Source organism: Sciurus vulgaris (assembly GCF_902686455.1).
Source record: "Sciurus vulgaris genome assembly, chromosome: 8".
Taxonomy (NCBI): Eukaryota; Metazoa; Chordata; class Mammalia; order Rodentia; family Sciuridae; genus Sciurus; species Sciurus vulgaris.
This window is the reverse complement of record NC_136468.1, coordinates 481,195-500,639: the sequence shown is the minus strand read 5'-3', so window position 1 is coordinate 500,639 and position 19,445 is coordinate 481,195. Positions and strand designations below refer to the sequence as shown.

At 47.4% G+C, this 19,445-nt stretch overlaps 1 protein-coding gene across 2 annotated transcripts in view; it reads right to left on the bottom strand.

Moving 5' to 3' along the window:
• NCAPG2 (non-SMC condensin II complex subunit G2) overlaps positions 1 to 19,445 on the bottom strand; it is a 60,800-nt gene that overhangs the window by 25,993 nt on the left and 15,362 nt on the right. The window contains exons 7-16 of one of the 2 annotated variants that reach the window (XM_079150645.1): positions 18,102 to 18,196; positions 17,096 to 17,165; positions 14,387 to 14,473; positions 13,877 to 13,972; positions 12,800 to 12,925; positions 10,378 to 10,557; positions 7,533 to 7,685; positions 3,880 to 4,102; positions 3,600 to 3,697; positions 413 to 586 (exon numbers count right to left, since the gene is read on the bottom strand). In XM_079150645.1, the coding sequence (XP_079006771.1) occupies positions 413 to 586; positions 3,600 to 3,697; positions 3,880 to 4,102; positions 7,533 to 7,685; positions 10,378 to 10,557; positions 12,800 to 12,925; positions 13,877 to 13,972; positions 14,387 to 14,473; positions 17,096 to 17,165; positions 18,102 to 18,196 (1,302 nt within the window). Of the gene's footprint in view, positions 1 to 412; positions 587 to 3,593; positions 3,698 to 3,879; positions 4,103 to 7,532; positions 7,686 to 10,377; positions 10,558 to 12,799; positions 12,926 to 13,876; positions 13,973 to 14,386; positions 14,474 to 17,095; positions 17,166 to 18,101; positions 18,197 to 19,445 lie in introns of both variants that reach the window. The other variant, XM_079150644.1, reaches the window with a different exon arrangement.

The following is a 19,445-nucleotide window of genomic DNA, read 5'->3' as shown; positions in this document are numbered from 1 at the left end:
GCATACCTGCTTTCCTAAACAAACTTCTCTTTAAAAAAAAGAAAAATATGAACTTTCTTCAGATACCAAGAAACAAAAAGGTTCCTTCACCCAAACAGAAACCACACAGATGGAGAACTCAGTGCTCCCAGGGGCTGGGGCCTGGTCAAAGGACAGGAGTTCCAGTTAGACAAGAGGCGTCAACTTAACAGGTCTGCAGCACCACACAGGACCACAGCTCATACAATGTACTGTATAGGTGTCTCAAAAGCCCAAGTAACAGATTTTTACATGTTTTTGCCACAAAAAACTGCTGGTACGTGGGCAATGCACATGCTAAGGTGCTCAACTCACACACTGCACAAGGCATGCATTTCCAAACTTCACATGCAACACCACGAATGTCCTGCGTACGAGCACGGCCAGTACTCACCTTAAATACCTTCAGGTACTCGGGAAGCACAGAGGCGAACTTGCTGACGGTGTAGGACTTGGCCTCTTTATTGTTTTCCAGACTTCTATGGATGCTCTTCCAGAGAATCACGATGATTTCTAGCAAACCTGCCATGGACGCAACATCGTTCACCGACAGCATTTTGTCCAGAACCTAAGACACAAATGCCATTACCATGACAGCGTCTGACAGCTACAAGCCAAGAGCACTGTCCTCAAAAGCACGCCTGAGATGTGCAGGCCAGCTACTTTCATGTCTCGATAGGACTGGACTGTCCACTTTAGAATCTCTACTAGGGAGGTCAATATCTTTCAAATGCCACTCAAAAAACAAACTCTCAATTAGCTCGATTTAACTTCCTTTAAAGAAACAGTTTATATGAGTTAAAGCTCTTCTAAAACCAAAAGATGCCACTTGCCACCACAAAACCTGACACAAATGGAGGGATGACATGGCAGTGAATGGGTCGCTGGCCCTGCCTGGCCCCTGCAGGATGCAGCGCCAGTCACCTCCCTCTGCAGCCAGCAGCCCACAGCCCTAGACTGGAGCGATGTGCTCGCCACCTATAACCACTAAGTCAGGGGCTCCCTGGTCTGTTCTTAAATGAAGCTTCCTTAACTCAAGCTGGTAAGTGTGGGACCACACCCTTGCACACTCAGTGTAATCCACATGCGACTCTGATGAATCCCCTCTGGCCATGGTGTAGGCGCCCCACCTGCCAGGCCTTGTGGCTGTTCACCAGGGACCACACTGTGCATGGCCATCAGCAGACACACACTGGTGAAGTCCAGTGATCCCTGCAGAAGGCCTGTGCATGACTACAGCAAGATAGTCTGCCAATCTGCTGAGTGACCAATGCAGCAATTTCCTTAAAGGAAACTGCCTTGAGATGACAAGGGTAAGTCAGATCAGGTTTGGGTTGGTTTGGTTGGTTTTTGTTTTGTGCTGGGGACTCAACTCAGGGGATGCTTTATCACTAAGCCACATCACCAATCCTCTGAATTTTTCATTTTGAGACAGGGTCTTGCTAAATTGCTGAGACTGGTCTAGAACTTGCAATCCTCCCCTCACTCGGTCTCCCTAGTCCTAGGATTACAGGCGTGTACCACCATGCCCAATGAAGTTTGGTATTTTTGTGCTAACGTGTACAAGGGTGGGACCAGGGGAAAGATTAAATTTGATTAACGACAGTACACAGAAAAAGCAAATGTGGTGTCTACATAAAGTTAGATATCTCAACATGCACCTAATGCTTTGAAATGTAGTCAAGCCAATCAAACTTATAAAGAAACCACTAATGGCTTAAAACCTATCAAAAGAATGACATAAATAAGATTGGCAGGGCTGGGGAGATAGCTCAGTCAGTAAAGTGCTTGCCTTGCAAGCACAAGGCTATGGGTTCAATTCCCAGCACCACAAAAAAAAAAAAAAAAAAAAGATTGACAAAATTTTCATTCTGCACTTAATTCTCCTTTTTCCTGTTCTAGCTCTGTGGAAAGAGGAGAATTTATTACACGGAGCATTCAGGCTCATGACAGTTAGATACTACCAGCTTAAGTTCAAAAATATAAACAGGAGTATTTATTTTTAAACAAACCAACGCAGCCCACGGCCTAGCACAGCAGCCTCGTTGTTTAAATTTCCTGCTAGAGACGCCACCTCCCCTATGAGAACATCACGTGAGAAACATGCTCAACTCCTAAGCCAAAAACATTTAGCAGAGGACATCTTTGGTTTTTAGAAGACAGCAATTAAAAAGTTTTAAAAGTTCACTTCAAAAATGCCTGCTCTTAGCCACATGGGTTCTTGGAATGAGAAAGCCTATCTGACAAACTATGTGTGTTTTTCCCACAGGAACAATGGAGCCGTTTCTAAACCTCGTCTCTTCTGGTGATGTGGACCTGCCCTGAGGACGTGACATAGCATCCTTGATGACGTCTAGCTCCTACTGGGGCAAAGGACCCCTTCAGCACGTACAGAGTGAAAGCCTGTGGACTACCACAGAGAGACGTGCATTCTCTTCTGCTGAAGCAACTCCGTTCCCAGCTCAAGCAAACAGGCGGCCCACAAGAGGCCATTCCTCCACCCTGGCTGCTCTTGCCCCTCTGCACACATGCTGGGTTCTGCAGACCGAGCAGCTCGAAACCCCTGAGCTGGCACCTCCAGCTGAGCTCCCCTGTGCCACCTCCCTACAAAGCCCTGAGACCTATCCACATAATGAGGAACCGGGGACTTAAACTCCACCCTGAGGCCTGAGGGCAGCCCACCACTCCCCAATCAGTGGCCATGTGAGAATGAGATCGGCCCTGATCTGCTGTCTTCTCCCTCCACCGCACTTCTATTCTCCTAGGCTTTTTCAGCAAAGAGAAAAAGAAGTGTCTACGCAGGTGTAGGGCTGGTGGGCTGTCAGGGTGCAATGGGAGGCTGATGGGACAGCTGGGAGGCTGGTGGAAAGCCTCCCCGGAGAGGCCCTCAGCCCAGCACCTGGCCATATAGGGACACACAGGCACAGTGCCTTAGCACAGGCACCCTGTGATTTCCCTTTACGGTCAGCTTCCTGATCCAGCTGGGCACTGCAGAATTATCCTGAATTTTACTTCAGATGTCCGTAGCTCAAGAGCTTGCGCGTGAGCTGCCTATAAGTGAAAGTGTGTCCATGTCTGACCGCTGTTTCCTTCTGCTAAAACTGGGCACTCTGGATTCTTAAGAAACAGCAGCTAAAGATTCCCTTTGACAAATTACATTTCCTACATAAAGCTCATACTCAGAAATTGGGCCCTAGGACATTTCTGGCAGAATCTTATGTGAATGATGTGTCTGACACTACCGGCCACCCAATGTGAATTGGGGAGACACCAGAATCCAACCCAGCGCTGCTATATCCCGGTGGGATCAAAACACACAGTGTGGCTTGGGGCACAGGACACTGGGACAAGGTGGTGCGATAGGAAGGTTTCTTCTGCTTCACATCCACCCTGACTCCAGAACCAAATGCAAAGGATACACAGCAAGTCTCTCAAAAATAGCACTCATGATCTTCCAAAGTAATCTGCTAAAGAAATAAATAGAAAATAAAAATATCCCAGCCTAACAGCCCAGGGAGAAGACACCCAGTTAACATCCCGCCTTTCTCTAGGCAGGAGGCTGGGGTGCCACTCACGCTCACGTTTTCCTTCTCCCGCTCCTCAGGGTCCTCCTGGTGTTCCTGAAGTGCCCTCTGGATGCAGGCGTTCAAGCAGTGGCGAATAACATGGATCAGTTTGGCTAAAATGTTTATGATAATCAACAATTAACATGTTTCTCCTACAAAATTAACCTTCTAATAGGAATTATAATCCCCAACAGTTGAACACTGAAAGAAATCATTCAGAAACACTCCAGCGTAAGCCTGCTGGAGAGGTCAGCCCTACGCAGCAGGCAGAAGCGTGGGGAGGCGGGGCTCCCACCTATGTTGGTACAGGCGGTGTGCTCATGGGCGTGCTGGTAGAACCTCCTGGCAGCCGCGTGGTTCATCTGCACCAGCGTGACGCAGCGCTCACACCAGACCTCCTCTGGCTGGTTCACGGGCAGGAAGGAGTTGAAGACGAGGCTCACCAGGCGCCGGGACACAGGCCGTGAGTCCATTTGCAGACGAACCAGTATGTGCTCCATGGGGCATATTTTCCAGAACTATGAACAGCACAGGTACAGAAGGAAACCATCAATCATTCCAGAAACCTTAGAAACTGCTTCAGGGAGATTCCCAGAACAAAACCAAAGGGACTAGTTTCTGATTTCAAGAACACTCATTTCAAATGGCTGTACTAGACCTGTGATGCTCGTGTGAAGAACAGAACAGATCATCTACATCTTAAGAAAACCAATGTATAAGATGCCCAAGTCCAAGGCTCTTGGGAAGGTTAGTCACCATTACTTACCACCATGATTCTTCTACAGTAAACTCTCGAATTACAGCCATGATTTCAAACCCAGCCATTTTTAAATTTCTCAAGACCCATGCCTTTGGCCCGTTAAGTGTGAGAGGTGGATTTTAAGACACACTTAACGGTTTTGAGATAGACACAGTACTTGGGACTTAGCAGCATGGGCATCACTCCCTGGGTGGCCCTTCAGTCAGCCTCCTGCAATACCAGGGTCCCCATTCTCACCCTCCACAGCCTGGTCTCTGCCCACCACACCCTCCTTGTCACCTCGAACACCAGGCAAGTGCAAAACTAAGAACTGACCACATTGTCCTCATACTGAAAAGCACTCAAGTCACCTCCAGAAACACCAAACTTCTGAGCAAGACATTCAAGACAAGACAAAAATACTATAGGAAAATAGACTTTAAGGCAGAATGTTCAGACCTGTCCCAGGCTGGCTCCATGAGCCTCCTCACCTGCAAACAGGGACCTGGACCTGGGGTTTCCTTAGGGCCTCCGTCTCAGGACCAATCTCCATGGTGTTTCAACAGATCCTTCTCATCAGCATTTAAGTATTTTCACATCATTCTGACCTAACAAATGCACACAAGCTCTGCCTGAGTTCTGTCTCCTGGGGGCCGACTGCCTGGGAACGTGACAAGTGCTCCAACTCCAGTCCCCTCCAGCCACCGTGCATCACCCACACCAGAACTGTCATCACTGCCACTACTAACTCCATGTCCACTGGACACCCAGCTGGTTCTGGGGAGACAGAGCCTGACCCTGTGCTTCAGGCACCACAAGGAGGGGCACTCAGCCCCCTGTGGACCGGAACCTTCAGCTAACTGAGGAGACAAGCCTGTCTAAAGGACTTGGAGTCTCGCAGGAGAGTCAGGCCGGTGCTCTCAGGGTGCAGAAGAATAAGGGACAAGTGCCAGGACTCATTTCTGACCACCTGGGCAACATCTCTGAAATCTGCTTTGCACATGGGCCCCCTTCTGCCTGGGCGACGTGCGCTGTACATATGGGTAACTGGGCAGCACCAGAAGACATGAGCCCCAGCAAGACACTGACCTCAGGATTGCCCCTGCTGTCATTTCACAGGACCACCCTACCAATAGGAAACCGAGGCTCAAGTGGTCGAGCATAAGCTCCAAGGGCTGTTCTGTCACACTGCCCGTCATCACTACCACATGAAGACCAGAGGCTCGCAATGGGCTCCGCCCAGCACGCGCAAGCACAGGGGCCTCTCCTGACAACCAGTTCGGCCTGGAGGCAGCCCACCATGTCTGACGCAGGATGGAGAGCGATGCAGAATACGCCCAGAGGTCAGCCTGCCCGTTACTGAGGTCGCACAACCTTTCTCCACAGCAGGGACATAGGTGAGTTGGAGCAGCATGCGCCCCTCCGCCTGCCCACCCTGCCAGCAGTCCTGGCATGTGTGCCAGAGCACAGCCTCACAGAGCTCAGCACCGAAGCCCACACAACGCTTCCTTCCTCTGCTTGGACACACAGACCTGCTAGGCATAGGCCATCTGTCCCTGTCTCATCCAGTACCTGCCAGTTCTCCTGGACAGATCCCACTAATGAACTAAGAATGGCCAGGTGTGGTGGCTCATGCAGGGGCTAAGGCACGAGGATCACAAGTTCAAAGCAAGCCTCAGCCAGCCTTGTCTCAAAATAAAAAATAAAACAAAGACAATCAAAACTGAAGCCAGCTTTTCTACTGACGCTCATTTGCTGACTCTAAAATATATATTGAAATGCAAAGAACCTAAAACAGCCCACAAATTTTGAAAAAAGAAATATAGGAATTGGGGTTGTGGCTCAGTGGTAGAGCACTGGCCTCGCATGTGTGAGGCACTGGGTTCGATTCCTAGCACCACATAAAAATAAATGAATAAAATAAAGGTCTATTGACATCTTAAAAATACTAAAGAAAGAAAGAAAGAACAAAGCTGAAGCACTCGCCCCACAGACTTCCTGTAAGCCTGAAACAACTCAGAGAGCATGGCACAGTATAACAGTTCAGTCCAGAAAGGGACCTGCACAGTCACTGGTTTTCAATAAAAGCTCCCAAGTTAACTTAACTGGATGAGACATCAGGTCCACAGCATGCAGATCAGTCAACGTGTTCCTGTTTTATGACACACAAAGGCTCCCTCCCCGGCCCTGGCTCCTTCCAGACATATGTGTGCACAAGCCCCGTGTCCCTCGCCTCCTAGGGGCATTTCATAGCAGCTGTGTGCACGAGTCCCATGTTATACAGTGGCCACAGATACTCCAATGCTCTTCCTTTTTACTCATATATTGTGTTTCCATATAAGTCCCACAAAATGTCCCCCCTTGTCCTTTTACGCCACACAGCATCACTCCCACATGAACACATGAGTCTAAATCTCTGAGCCAACATCAACAGACCTGTCAGGTGTTTCCAAATACTGTGGCACAACTGAAGCGTTTAAGTGTCTGTGACCTGCTACATGGAGGGACAGAGTTCATGGTGTTACCAAGTAACAGCCGAGTCCAGAGCACCCAACGTTTTCAGCAAGAAACTGAAGGGTCCAGAGGTGGCAGAAGGCAATGGTGCCAACAGCTTGTGCAGTGCCCAGTACACACTTGTTACAAGCACGCATGCCCTTGCTTCCCATGGCGGCGAGCGCTCACAGTCAACCTCCCGAAGGAAGGAATGTCTAAGTGCTTACAAGGTGCCAAGTATCTAAATATCCAACTGGACACGTCAATAAACATGCCCACACATGACAGTCACATGAAGGGTGTTCATATCAATGTTTTCAAAGAAGAAACACTGGCATTTCCAGAATCTTCAATGAAAAACACAAAAAATCTTGCACACAGCTACTGGTCAAATGCAGCAATTACCAACTGTGTCAATACCAAGGCGCTTGGAACTAAAACTGCTTTGTCTTTTGCCAGGTGCAGTGGCGCACACCTCTATTCCCAGTGGCTCGGGAGGCTGAGGTGGGGGGATCACAAGTTCAAAGTCAGGTTCAGCAAACTTAGTGAAGCCATAAGCAACTTAGCAAGACCCTATTTCAAACTAAAAATATTTATAAAAAGGGCTGGGGATATACTCAGTGGGGAAAAAAGAAAAAAAAAAAAAAAAGCTCTGTATTTGTTTTGGGTGGAAACACACACTTCCTCCTGTGGTAAAAAACCCCCCAGCTGCCCACCTTTGCCGCTCGCACAGCTTTGATCTTCAGCAGCATCTCCACAAACGCCACTCTCACTTTCTCGGAATTGTCATGGAGACTGTATCTGAGTGCTGGCAAAAGCTGTTCTAATAACGGGTGGCTCAGTTTGTTATCCAGAATTATCGGCAGACACTACAACAAAGAAGAAACACAGATCTCAAAATCAGAACATGCCAAGAAACATAAGAGCTCACTGAGGAGGACGTTCAGTTCCACCCTTACCAGATGCACCAGGAAAATAAATCGCTACAGAAAAGAACATTTTCCTGGAAGTCCCATCCCACTAACATACTCAATGAACTAGCATCACTTTGACAACTGGCAGCCAGCCACCACTGCTGCGTTCAACAGGACGGACCTGGTGATACGAGGGCCCTCTGCCCAATCTCGCAGGGTCTTAGTCGGTCGACTCAGAGCATGATGGCAAACATGGCTGCATCTAAAGTCAGGTCTCAACGGTCAATAGACTCTGTCCTGACTCAATGCCCACCTGTGTGACAAGTACGCCCATGTGGCTAACCTGGACACATTCAGATCCCGGGAGAAGAGGTGAGCCCCGGGCACAGGTCAGAGGAGGTGCCAGCTTGCAGCCGAGGTCCCTCATCTCCAACTCATCTCCCTGTACCTGCTCTGGTTACCAGGAAAAGGGCCCCTTCTGCAAGTTGTTTAAAGTATACACGGTACACCCAGAAAGTCTATTTTAATGAGCCATACTGTCTTAAATTTCAAGCGCATACAATTTCTAAAGCATCATGTCCAAGCACCTGACTCACCGGGCTACATGGCGCCTCCAAGCACCTCTGGGTTTTCTGGGCAGCTCTGCAGTTGCGCCCCCCAGCCTCCCACCTGTCCTTGGGGTGCCCTGTGCTCTGTGTCTGCTTCCACCCAAGAGCCCACACTGTCCCCATGCAGGAGACCCATCTGGCCAAGGCAGTGTGCTGTAACCTTCTGGGAGTTTTGTCAGAAAGGAGAATTTGCCTCACTGCAGTCAGGAGGATGGAACTGAGGTGACTGGGCCACACTGAATCACAGCAGCAGGAAGAAGCGATCTTGGAGAAGTGCAGAGTGTGGTGGAAGAGGAAGAAGGAACAGCAGACAGGTAGGCAAATGAGCATATGGTGCTGCTGTTGCAAAGGAAGGAAGGGATAGAGGGAGAAAGAAATGACCCTGTCAGGTAGCAGAGAAGGTCAGAGTCAGTGCAGGGCAGGGGGCAAGGGGTGGGGCGCCGTCTGCCACCAAGACCATAGGAACAAAGGGCCCCCGCTTCCAGGGGTAGCACACCTAGGGATGGCTGGCCCTGGGAAACACTTCCTTCCAAAGCTGTAGGCCTGTGCTTGTCCGAGTCTGCGTGGCTGTTGCAGCTCACCTGCTCCTTCCTGAGTCATGTTCTTCAAGACCATGGCATCTAAGAGCTGTATGCTGGCCACCAGCAGAGCTCACACACTGTCCACTGAGTGAGGCCCCTTGGACTGAAGGGCAAGCCACGTGGAAACCACACAGCCCAGCACAGGAAGTGGGGAGGAAAAGGAGGCAAGGGTTTGTGACAACGGGCAGAAGGAACAACTGCTCTGGGGTGGAAGTGGCAGAGGTCAGGAAAGAGCAGTGAAAGGGTCCTGTGAAACTGAGCTTGGTCAGAGGTACTTCCCTGGCACAGACCAGGGACACTGCAGAGTGATCTGGAAGCAGTAAGGAAAGGCAGAGTGAGGAGCATGCTCTGACAGTGAAAGGCTGGTGCCAACAACTGGCCCCACCGCAGATGGCTTGCAGGGGAAGAGGCAGGTGGTCCTGCACCTGGTACAGCCCAGGGAAGGTCTGCTTTCCTTCAGGTGGGTTTCAGCAAGCGCACCAGGGAATATGGGTACCCACAGCAAGAAGAAAGGGGGCAAGCAGGTTATAGAGGAGTGCCATGGGCATGGTGGTCTGAGACCACTAGGGAGAGGAGACGGTTCCCAGCAGTGGTGGAAAGTGAGATCACTCAGTTCCTGAGTGAACTTCTCAGAGAGCTTTACACAGCACAAACCAGCTGCCGAGAACACCTGTCTTCACGGCTGGGCCCCCGTCCAAGGCCCACTGCCACATCACTGCCCTTCTGTTGTCACCAAAGTCACCAAAGAAGAGAAATCAATAACCCCCACACCAGGATCCAATTTGTGTCAGTTTCTGTATGCCCAGGTGACTTGGTCCAGGTTGATTAGGAAAGAAAACATGGCTATGCTTGCCAATGGTACTGGTGCTGGTGATGGGTGAGCATATAAAACATTGTTCAGATTAATCCCAACATATCCTGCGCAGATTCTGTGCAATCCCTCTATAAGGACTTTTAAATAATTATCATCTGTGAAGATGGCAGACTCCCAAAGAGTCACACGGCACAGGGGCTACATCAGCAGAGGACGGAAACACCAAGGCCAGGCTCAGGGAAGCAGGCAGGAAGCTCTTGGTGCCTCCAGGGTGCAGGGTGCAGGGTGCATGGCCTGGTCACACAGCCATAAGCACAAGCCATGAGCTCTAAGTCCAGGTCCTGCTGTACCCTCCCTTGCACCTGCAGACCCTGTTCTCAGTCACGACACAGGCGCTTCCCAAGACACTCCGCAAAGACAAAAAAGAATGGATTCAGCAGTACTGGGGAATGCCACCCCATACACTGAACACCAGGATCTTATTGGGTAGTCATTTTCTGTAGAAAACACTTTAGTTTCTTTATAATTACACCTTGCACATACAAAGTATCAACAGCACTCTCTGTGGTTTTTTGTCTTTTTCCTTCTATTTTGTAACTATTCTACTATATCTAAGTATCACTATATGATTTTAAAAATCTTACCTTAAAGACAGAACAACGAACATCAGCTGAGCTGGTATCAAATGCCAGTTCCCCAGTTACTTTCTTCAGGAGATCAATAAGGATGGTTGGGGGCATCATTTCCCAGTACTGGGAAGTTATTTTACAAACACCAAGGATCCCTGTGGAACGGACGATCGGATAAGGATCTTCTAAAAGGCTCTATAAGTAGGAAGGGAAAAAGGCTTAAAAATCTTAAATCAGTTCCCTTTGTGTTAATATTTGCTTTATACACTAGCATTTTGGGAATTATACAACTTAATTACAGACATTTAAAGTTACAGAACTATTGGTTGCAGTCTCTAAGGGGACTGGTTCTAGGACTACCCAACGGATGCTGAAGTCCAGATGCTCAAGTTCCCTAAATGAAGTGGCAGAACACAAACCCACACATCCTGCCCGCACCTTACCGCTGGATTACTTGTGATGCTAAAACAGCATGTATTGCTTAGGGCACAGTGACTACAAATCCTTACAGACAAAACACATTTTCTCCCAATATCTTCAACCCACACTTGGCTGATGTGATGCAGAGCCCCCTCACAGGGTGCCGGCGACTACAGGCTGCTGGGTCTCAGATCGTCTTCGTCACTTCTGGTGCAGAGCACTCAAGAACAGCTCTGAAGCACATGGAGCTCATGTGCCACCTGCCCAGGGGACCTTGTTCACAGTAGGTCTCCAGCACCAGCTGCACCATTCAGAGCTCTGCAATGCTGCTGTAAATGCCTCAATCCAGGCCAGGTTGGTCGGTGGCTGCTCGCAGTCATGTGCCCCATGGACGTACAGGACATCACCAGGGCACAGCCTCACACAGCAAACCAAGAACACCAGCATGAACCTTACCAACTCGCTTCATTTAACTATCAACTCACAGGAAATGAAAGAGCAGGAATGGGTTCCATGAAATCCAGACTTAGCAAACAGAATCATAGTCTCCAACAGTAACATCAAAAACTAGGGATGGAACCACCACAGGACCCAGCTATCCCACTCCTGGGTATTTTCCTTAAAGATCTAAAATCAGCAAGCTATAGCGATACAGCCACCTTAATGTTTATAACAGCACAATTCACAATAGCCAAATTATGGAATCAGCCCACGCACCTATCAATAGATGGATGGATTTAAAAAATATGACACACACACACACACACACACAGTTGAGTTCTACTCAATCATAAAAACCAATGAAATTTTAGCTACTCAATCATAAAAACCAATGAAATTTTAGCACTTGCCAGTAAATGGATGGAAATGGAGAATATCATGCTAAGTGAAATAAGCCAGAATCAGAAACTCAAAGGTCAAATATTTTCTCTAATGGATGGAAACTCATGTAAAATAAAGGAAAGGGGGAAGGAAGGATAGGATATCAGAAAGATACAGGGAAGATCAGTGGCAATTCAGACCAGAGTGGAGGAATGGGTAAAGGAGGCAATGCAGAATGAATTCTTCAAAAACCATGATATGTGCATATATAAATATACCACAGGAAATCCCACCTTTATGCATAGGTAGGAAGCACCAATCAAATATAAATAAACAGATGAGCAAAAGGAGGGGGGTGGAAGGAAAAGGGGACCATGAACAGAAATCAAATTCAAGGCACGCTCGTGCCAAGTCCTCGCCGTACGACGTTTCAGCTTTCCACAGGCTGAAGTTTTTCACGAACCAGAAACAAACAGAAGGAGCACTCAGGAGTGCCACGGGTGACAACAGGACAGTGATTCTTCCTGTCATTCTGCTACTGACCAGGACAATAAACAACACATCAGGAACCCTGCCAGTGAGGGGCCAGAGACAGCACGCTCAGCACACAGGTCTGAAGCCTTCCTCTCACCACCAGCCCACTAAGAACAATAAGCGGACTCAGAGCCCGCCTGGCACGCCCTCAGCAGGGAGCCCACTCCACATGCGCACCTTCAGCCCTCGCCACAGGATGGGCTTGTACACCACCACAGGAGACGGGGAGCCCCCGGGAATGACCCTCATCTTGAAGCACAGCAGTGTCTGCTGATTCATGCTCCCTAGACTTAAGGGCTGGCAGCCCACAGCCACCCTGAGAGACAGACACAGAGGAGACCAATAGCTTGTCAGAAGTGACATAGTTGGCAAGCGGGAGGTGGAGTCAAAGTCAAGGGTCTTTGTGATGCCTGTCTCCACCGAGGGATGAGGGGCACCATGTATGATGGTCAAACTACAGGAGGAGACAGAAAACTGAAAATCCCAAACAGACTGACAGGACGGCAGGTCCTGGTTTTCAGAAGCAGGGAGGACAGGCACTTCTCTGAAGCAGGGCCCTCAGTTCCGCAGGGGCAGGCCCCTTAGGCTCCTCCAGATGCAGCAGCGCCCCACCTAGGCAGAGGTGGAGTGCGTAGGCAGCCTAACCACAGGAGATACGTACGTACAGTTCTTCAAATTGTTTCTGAATTTCACTATCCATTTCGATGGCATGGAAGTTTGGATCTCTAACAGGAAATGCTTCCACAAACAGCAATGCAGCATTTGATCGAACTTCTGAGTTTCTGGCCTATAAGAATAAGAGAGTAGTTTAGGGTTCCAGAAAACACACAAAGCCTTCAGTCTGATGTTCTCAAATGAATACTTTTACTACCTTGACAGAAACCTATTTACAAGTTAAAGACGACTGTAGCATCGAAACTGACCAAACTAGCCTAAGGGTGTAGCTCAGTGGCGCACCAGGCCCTGGGTTCCCGGCATGCCTGCGCAGATGAACAGACACCTAAGTAGACCAAATGCGGTTAGGACATCCTGGAATTAAGCCAAACTCAGTGACAGGCAAAAAGATCAGCCTCTTCACATCAAAACCCACCTGATGTCATGAAGAGACAGCTACCACAACGTCAGGTGACACCAGCAGTCTATGGAGACCTGTGTGTCTGTGAGGATGCTCAGGAAGTCTCCGCCTCCTGCCCCAGTCACAGGGAGGATGGGCAGCCCACCCAGACTCATTCCTGACTGGCTACTTCAAAATAACTATGTACTCAGCACTGAACTAACATACCTTTCCAATTAAGTGAACCCAAAATATGCTTTTACTAAAGAAAAGGTTTTGATCAGGAGACTGAGGCAGAAGGCAAGTTTGAGGCCAGTGTAGGCAAGTTAGTGAGACCCTGTCTCAAAATAAACAGTAAGAAAGGCTGAAGATGGGCTCAGTGGGAAAGTGCCCCTGGGTTCAATCCCCAGTGCTATAAAAACAAGCAGGAAGAAAATATTTTGAGAGTCAGGCATGGTGGTTCATGCCTGATCCCATCCACTGGGGAGGCTGAGGAGGGAGGGCAACTGGAGCCCAGGGTAACAAGAGTGGGACTCCATCTTAAGAAAGGAAGCAATTTTGTTCCAAAATGCCAGCAAACACAGGTCTGAAGCCTTCCTCTCACCACCAGCCCACTAAGAACGATAAGCGGACTCAGAGCCCGCCTGGCACGCCCTCAGCAGGGAGCCCACTCCACATGCGCACCTTTAGCCCTCGCCACAGGATGGGCTTGTACAGCCGGTACAGCATCTCCTCCACCCCCTGCCGTACCTTCTTCTGATGGTGGAAGTAACTCAGCACCTGCAGGCAAGAACCAGGGGAAGGAAGGAAGGAAAGGCACTGCTGCTGCCTTCAAGGTGTGAAAGGTGCTCAGTGGCACGAGACTGCTTTCTTCCTGTGCAGTGTTATCAACTCTGGTACTAATAGTGTGCTCACTTCACAGACTTTTTAAACAGCATCCATACATAATTCACTCCATGAAACCCAACACAGCACAGGGTTCTGTCTTAGTAATAGCACAGCTTTGCTTTCCTTGGTACAACCCTGGTGACAGGAATAAAACTGCCAGGTACCAAATGCCCACATCCCAAGGAACCCCTGAGTGAGGTATGAAGTGTACCCTACCCTTAAGCTTAACCAGCAATGACCTGAGAACAAAAGGAGGGGACTCCCGACCCTGTGTTCACAGCAGAGGTGACGGAGGGCCCCACTCACCTCCCGCACTCTGGAGTGCACTGGAGACTTCCGGGGCAGGTGGATGCCATGGAACATGAAGTCCTGGATGCAGTCACTCTCGATGGCCTGCAACGATCAACACAGCACTGGCACATGCAGCATGCCTCCAGTCCTCATCAGAGAAAATCTTCGTTCTAAGTCCATGACACTGACAGTGCCTTTAGTTTCCATGAGCCAAGGAGAAGCCGCAGCTGCTCTCCTGCCTAACAAAGTATCAAGCCTGTGCCACGGGGCAGGGAGGGCTCCCACCTACTGCTCAAGGCCCTTCACGTCAGACAGAGACTGAGGGGCCAGAGCACACAGGCCTGGAATTCCCTCCCCTCTGTCAGTACTGACCTGAATGCCCTTCACAAGCCTGGACCTGTTCCAAGAGCCTCCCCAGAACTGAAAAGGAACCACCTCTACAATGGAGGCCAGGACTTCAAATAAACTGAAATAAGAACTCTCGGGACTCACGGTTAGGAAGGGCTATGCAGGGGAGGGAATGGGAAGTCCCGCAGCAGATCTCAGGTGAAGCCACAGAGGAAAGGCTTACAAGAGTAGCCCAAAACCTCAAGGGACGTCTGGGTCATTACCCGTCCTCGGGGGCCCCCACCGTCATTCCAGAGCTCGAAGGAAGGACGAGAGGAGGCTGCGCTATCAGATGGCCTCTTCTCAGTCATCTTTGAAAAGATCTCCTTCGCCTGAAGCCACCAATAGGTCTCAGAACCACTGGACATGGACCAGGACCCTGTGGGACCTATGATAAAACTGAGCTGCCCTATACTGCCTGGGAAGCCATCGACACTGTGAGGTCTGAATCCAAACGAGCCGCAGAGCACAGACATGCGACACTGCAAGATGAATGACCTGGCCTCTCCAACAGGCCAGTGTAGACTAGAGAGCCAGGTGGGGCTGGGATGCAGCTCAGTGACAGAGTGCTTGCCCAACATGCCTGAGGCCCTGGGTTCCAATCCAGTGCCAAAAAAAAGGGAAAGAGTCAAGGAGGGTCAGTCTTCAAGAAGTGAACAGAAGGAAATAACATGTAAGTGACTTCCTGGATCCAAATTCAAAAAATTTTAAGATACTTTGAAACAAAAAGAAAAATTTAACATTGTCTGATTATTTTTAAAAATACCAAGTATTTGTTGTTAGTTTTTAGGTGTTACCATGTCACAGCATGACCACACTTTTTAGAGAGGCACAGTGAATTTTACAGAAATGAAATATCACATCTGGAATTTTCTTTAAAAACTCAAAGGGAGGGAGAAAAGAACAGGGCTGAGAAATACACATTTTGGAGCTGATTTTGTACAAGTGTAGTCAATCTGTTTTTGAAGCACTACTGGATAAAACGGGGTAGAACACTCTAAGGACAAACACTGTTTCCTTAAGAACAAGTTCTGTGCAGTGGTAAAACAATGAAAAGGGAAAAAAGCATCAAAATCCTGGTTCTGTCCCTGAAGTTACACACTCTAAAACTTTCAAAAGTTGTCTGCAGGGGACTCTAATAGAAACTCCTACTCTAGAAGCAACATCAGTTAATACCCCGCAAAAGAGACATGCTTAGGAGGGCGGCCGGCACACCGACCCACCCCACAGCCAGCTCGCCAGAGAAGCAGGATGCTGAGTGCTTATCCCAGAGCCCAGCCTGAGGACAGCGTGAGGGAAAACAAACATCTGCATCGTTTAATTGAGATTCTGAATTACATAGCTGACTCTTCGCAACCTGAGCATTACAGCTGCTAAGGAATGTCTCTGAATTCTCAAAATAACATAACTGGAAGAGGCACGAGTGTCCTGAACAGTGCTGTGCAGAGAAACAGGGCACAGGCCACAACACAGCTTTATGATTTCTAGAGACCACATTAAAAATAGAAAATAACAGCAAAATAGAAAAACAGTAAAAGTAAATAACAGGTTTTGTTTGTTAGTATTATTGTAACAGTATATTATATTATTATTTTAAAAAGATGTTTTCATTATATAGTTTGCTAATATATTTTTATATTTTGCTTCATAATATTTTCATATTAAAATATATTTAATATGTTTTCTGTATCCAAACCACTACTATCTTAACATGCAATCAATATTTTTGGAAAGGACTAATGAAATATTTGGTTTTTGTTCTGATGCCAGGGATTGAATTTAGAGGCACTTATTTGAAATATGGAGGGTACCTTGCACTTTCGGCATACCACGATAAGGACCGGCCATATACCTGGTGCTCATATATGTGGCTGCACACTCTGTGCCCAGAGCTGCTGAACCAAGGGCCAGACTTGATTCCATTCAAGTTACACTCCAGCCAAGCACCTGGAGGCCACGGCTGACCTCAGCATGAAGTGCACCAGCGAGGACACACGAACCAGGGTCTCAGCCCACCTGCTCATTACCCACCAGGGTCTCAGCCCACCTGCTCAGCACCCACCAGGGTCTCAGCCCACCTGCTCAGCACCCACCAGGGACTCAGCCCACCTGCTCACCACCAACACCCACCAGGGTCTTAGCCCGCCTGCTCAGGACCAGCACCCACCAGGGTCTCAGCCCACCTGCTCAGCACCCACCAGGGACTCAGCCCACCTGCTCAGCACCCACCAGGGTCTCAGCCCGCCTGCTCAGCACCAGCACAAGTGTTAAGCAGCCCTTCTTTGATGACTGATTCAGTAACCAGAATAAAATAAACATTTGATAAAATGTAAATACCTCCAATATTTTCCCTGAAGCCTTTTTCCAAGCTCTGAAATAAATTTCTGCAATGTGTACCATCAAATATCTATTTAAAAAATGAAAACAGTGTTAGTACAAGTTTAAACAATTATACTATTAGAATATATCATTTCAGTGATTCTCGTACTTCACAGGAGAGGAAATAGCTTAACTAGAGCCCTCGAATGATCTGCAGAAAGGTCACCAAAGTGACACAGATGTACAAAGGGGCGTGTCTGGGGAGCAAAGGTGAGCCTAAGTCTCCTCTCCTCTATAAAGGCTTCCCAGGAATGTGACCATTTTCCGAGAACATAAGCTCAGAGCCAAAGTCTAAGATCAAAATGTTTAATAATAAATGTTTATGTGGAGTCATTTTGGACTTTCCAGGCTACTAATTCCTCATCTACAGGATGCCTCATGATACCAGAATCTACTAGAGAATCATAAAAGTTTAGAAATCTATTAGTTCAACCCAACATTCTTCAAATGAGAACCTACAGAATCAGAACCCAATCCTAACTTGGTCCTCACACAGTCACCTGACACTGGGAAACTATACCTAAAGCGCACCTAGAAAGAGTCACGAGGACAGAACTACAAACACACGTGGCACCAGAACACTCCCTCCAGCTCCGCTGGTGCTGACGCTGCACAACTCTTCCCAGCCCACATTTACCTGGAAGAATTTAATTCAAAATTACCTCAGATGTACTAGTGACCTGAGTTTTAGTGTGAGTGAGGCCAAGATCTAACTGGCATCTAATTGACTATTGAAACTAGCACAGGTTAAAATCTTAATTTCAATGTTCACTACTGAAAGACTTATTTCCTATAGAGGGTTAAAAAAAAAAAAAACTACTCAATAATACAACAGTAAATAATAATGTAAGATATAATTTCCAAGGCTTCCATATGGTAATATAACTATTAAAGGTCAGGAAAAATGGAATCTTTAAAAATCAAATTAAGATGGCATAAACTTTTAATTACCTTTAATACTTACTTTTGTAATCCCTGTAACTGGTTTTTAATGGTTCCATGGATCATTTTAATGAAGTTTATATTCCAGTTGAAGAGAGAACTAAGAAATCTTCTCCCCTACAAATTAAAAAATATAAATATTCAGATTGCATATAATTAAAAACTTCCCAATAACAAACAAAACTGGAACATTTAATTTTATTAAAGTTAGCTGCTTCTAAAAAGGAAGTACACACAGCAATAACTTGGATGTGCACACTGGGATGGAGCTGGGGAGGCCGTAGGCAGTGGCTCCTACCTGCAGAAACTATGCTACCCTGGAGTTGCAGAACCTCTGTCCCTGGGGTGAAGCAGCAGCTACCCTGAGTGTCTCTGTCTTGGCATAACCATATAGACCCAAACCAGGGGTTCATAAACATTTCATTCTGGCGCTACTGTGAATAGCTGGTCTAAAATCAAAGAATGAGCCAGGCGTGACGATGCAGGCCTGTAATCCAGTGGCTCAGGAGGCTGAGGCAGGAAGACTACAAGTTAAAGGCCAGTCTCAGCAACTTAGTGAGACACTATCTGGTGAAAACAAAAGAGCTAGGGATGTGGTTCAATGGCAAAATATCCCTGGGTTTAATCCCCAATACCAAAAAAATATATAAATAAAGTAAGATGCCTAAAATTTAGCATTTGAGGGTAGAAATGGAACTGAGTAATGGTTCACTTTAATCTTTGATAAATGAAAACACTGAGCCAGCATGGTGGCTGAGACCTGCAATCCCAGTAACTCAGGAGGCTGAAGCTGGAAGATCACAAGTTTGAGACTGGCCTTAGCAACTTAGGCAGGCCACAAACAGATTAGCAAAACTGTCTCAAAATAAAAAATTAAAAGGGAGGGATATGAATAGGAAAAGAGGAACTTAAGCTGTCACTATTTGCTGATGACATGATTCTATATTTAGAGGATCCAAAAAGGTCCTCCAGAAAACTTCTAGACCTCATCAATGAATTCAGCAAAATAGCAGGTTATAAAATCAACACACATAAATCTAAAGCACTTTTATATGCAAGCGATGAAACAACTGAAAGGGAAATGAGGAAAACAACTCCATTTGCAATAGCCTCAAAAAAAATTAAATACTTGGGAATCAATCTAACCAAAGAGGTAAAAGATCTCTACAATGAAAACTACAAAACACTGAAGAAAGAAATTGGGGAAGACCTTGGAAGATGGAAAGATCTTCCATGTTCTTGGATAGGCACAATTAATATTGTCAAAATGGCCATACTACCAAAAGTGCTATACAGATTCAATGCAATTCCAATTAAAATCCCAATGATGTACCTTACAGAAATAGAGCAAGCAATTATGAAATTC